General features: G+C 59.3%; 1 protein-coding gene across 1 annotated transcript; it reads right to left on the reverse strand.

The window, feature by feature from the left end:
- Window positions 1–3: 3 nt before the first annotated feature.
- On the reverse strand, window positions 4–195 carry LOC102750685 (histone H2A type 1-H-like; the record flags this gene model as incomplete). The annotated part of the gene is made up of 1 exon (XM_006748928.2): window positions 4–195. A coding segment is annotated over exon 1 (192 nt), but the record flags the coding sequence as incomplete, so codon positions are not given.
- Between the last annotated feature and the right edge of the window lie 188 nt (window positions 196–383).

Genomic DNA, 383 nt, shown 5'->3' on the forward strand with positions numbered 1-383 from the left:
CTCCAGGATCTCGGCCGTCAGGTACTCCAGCACGGCAGCCAGGTAGACGGGCGCGCCGGCGCCGACCCGCTCGGCGTAGTTGCCCTTGCGGAGCAGGCGGTGCACGCGGCCCACCGGGAACTGCAGGCCGGCCCGCGACGAGCGCGTCTTGGCCTTGGCGCGGGCCTTGCCGCCTTGCTTGCCGCGTCCGGACATAGCTTGAGAACAGATGTGTAATAACGGAGAAAATTTCCGTTGGGGCAGGTGCCCGGCCTTTATATAGTCTAATGGTAGGTTGTGAATTGCTATTTGATTGGCTGATAGTCTACCAATGAGAGAACATTCCTGGAATCACCTCATTTACAAACACGCCACTACCCATTGCCCAATCAGATGTTGGCTGC

Source organism: Leptonychotes weddellii, unplaced genomic scaffold (assembly GCF_054177405.1).
Source record: "Leptonychotes weddellii isolate Sample4059 unplaced genomic scaffold, ASM5417740v2 HiC_scaffold_97827, whole genome shotgun sequence".
Taxonomy (NCBI): Eukaryota; Metazoa; Chordata; class Mammalia; order Carnivora; family Phocidae; genus Leptonychotes; species Leptonychotes weddellii.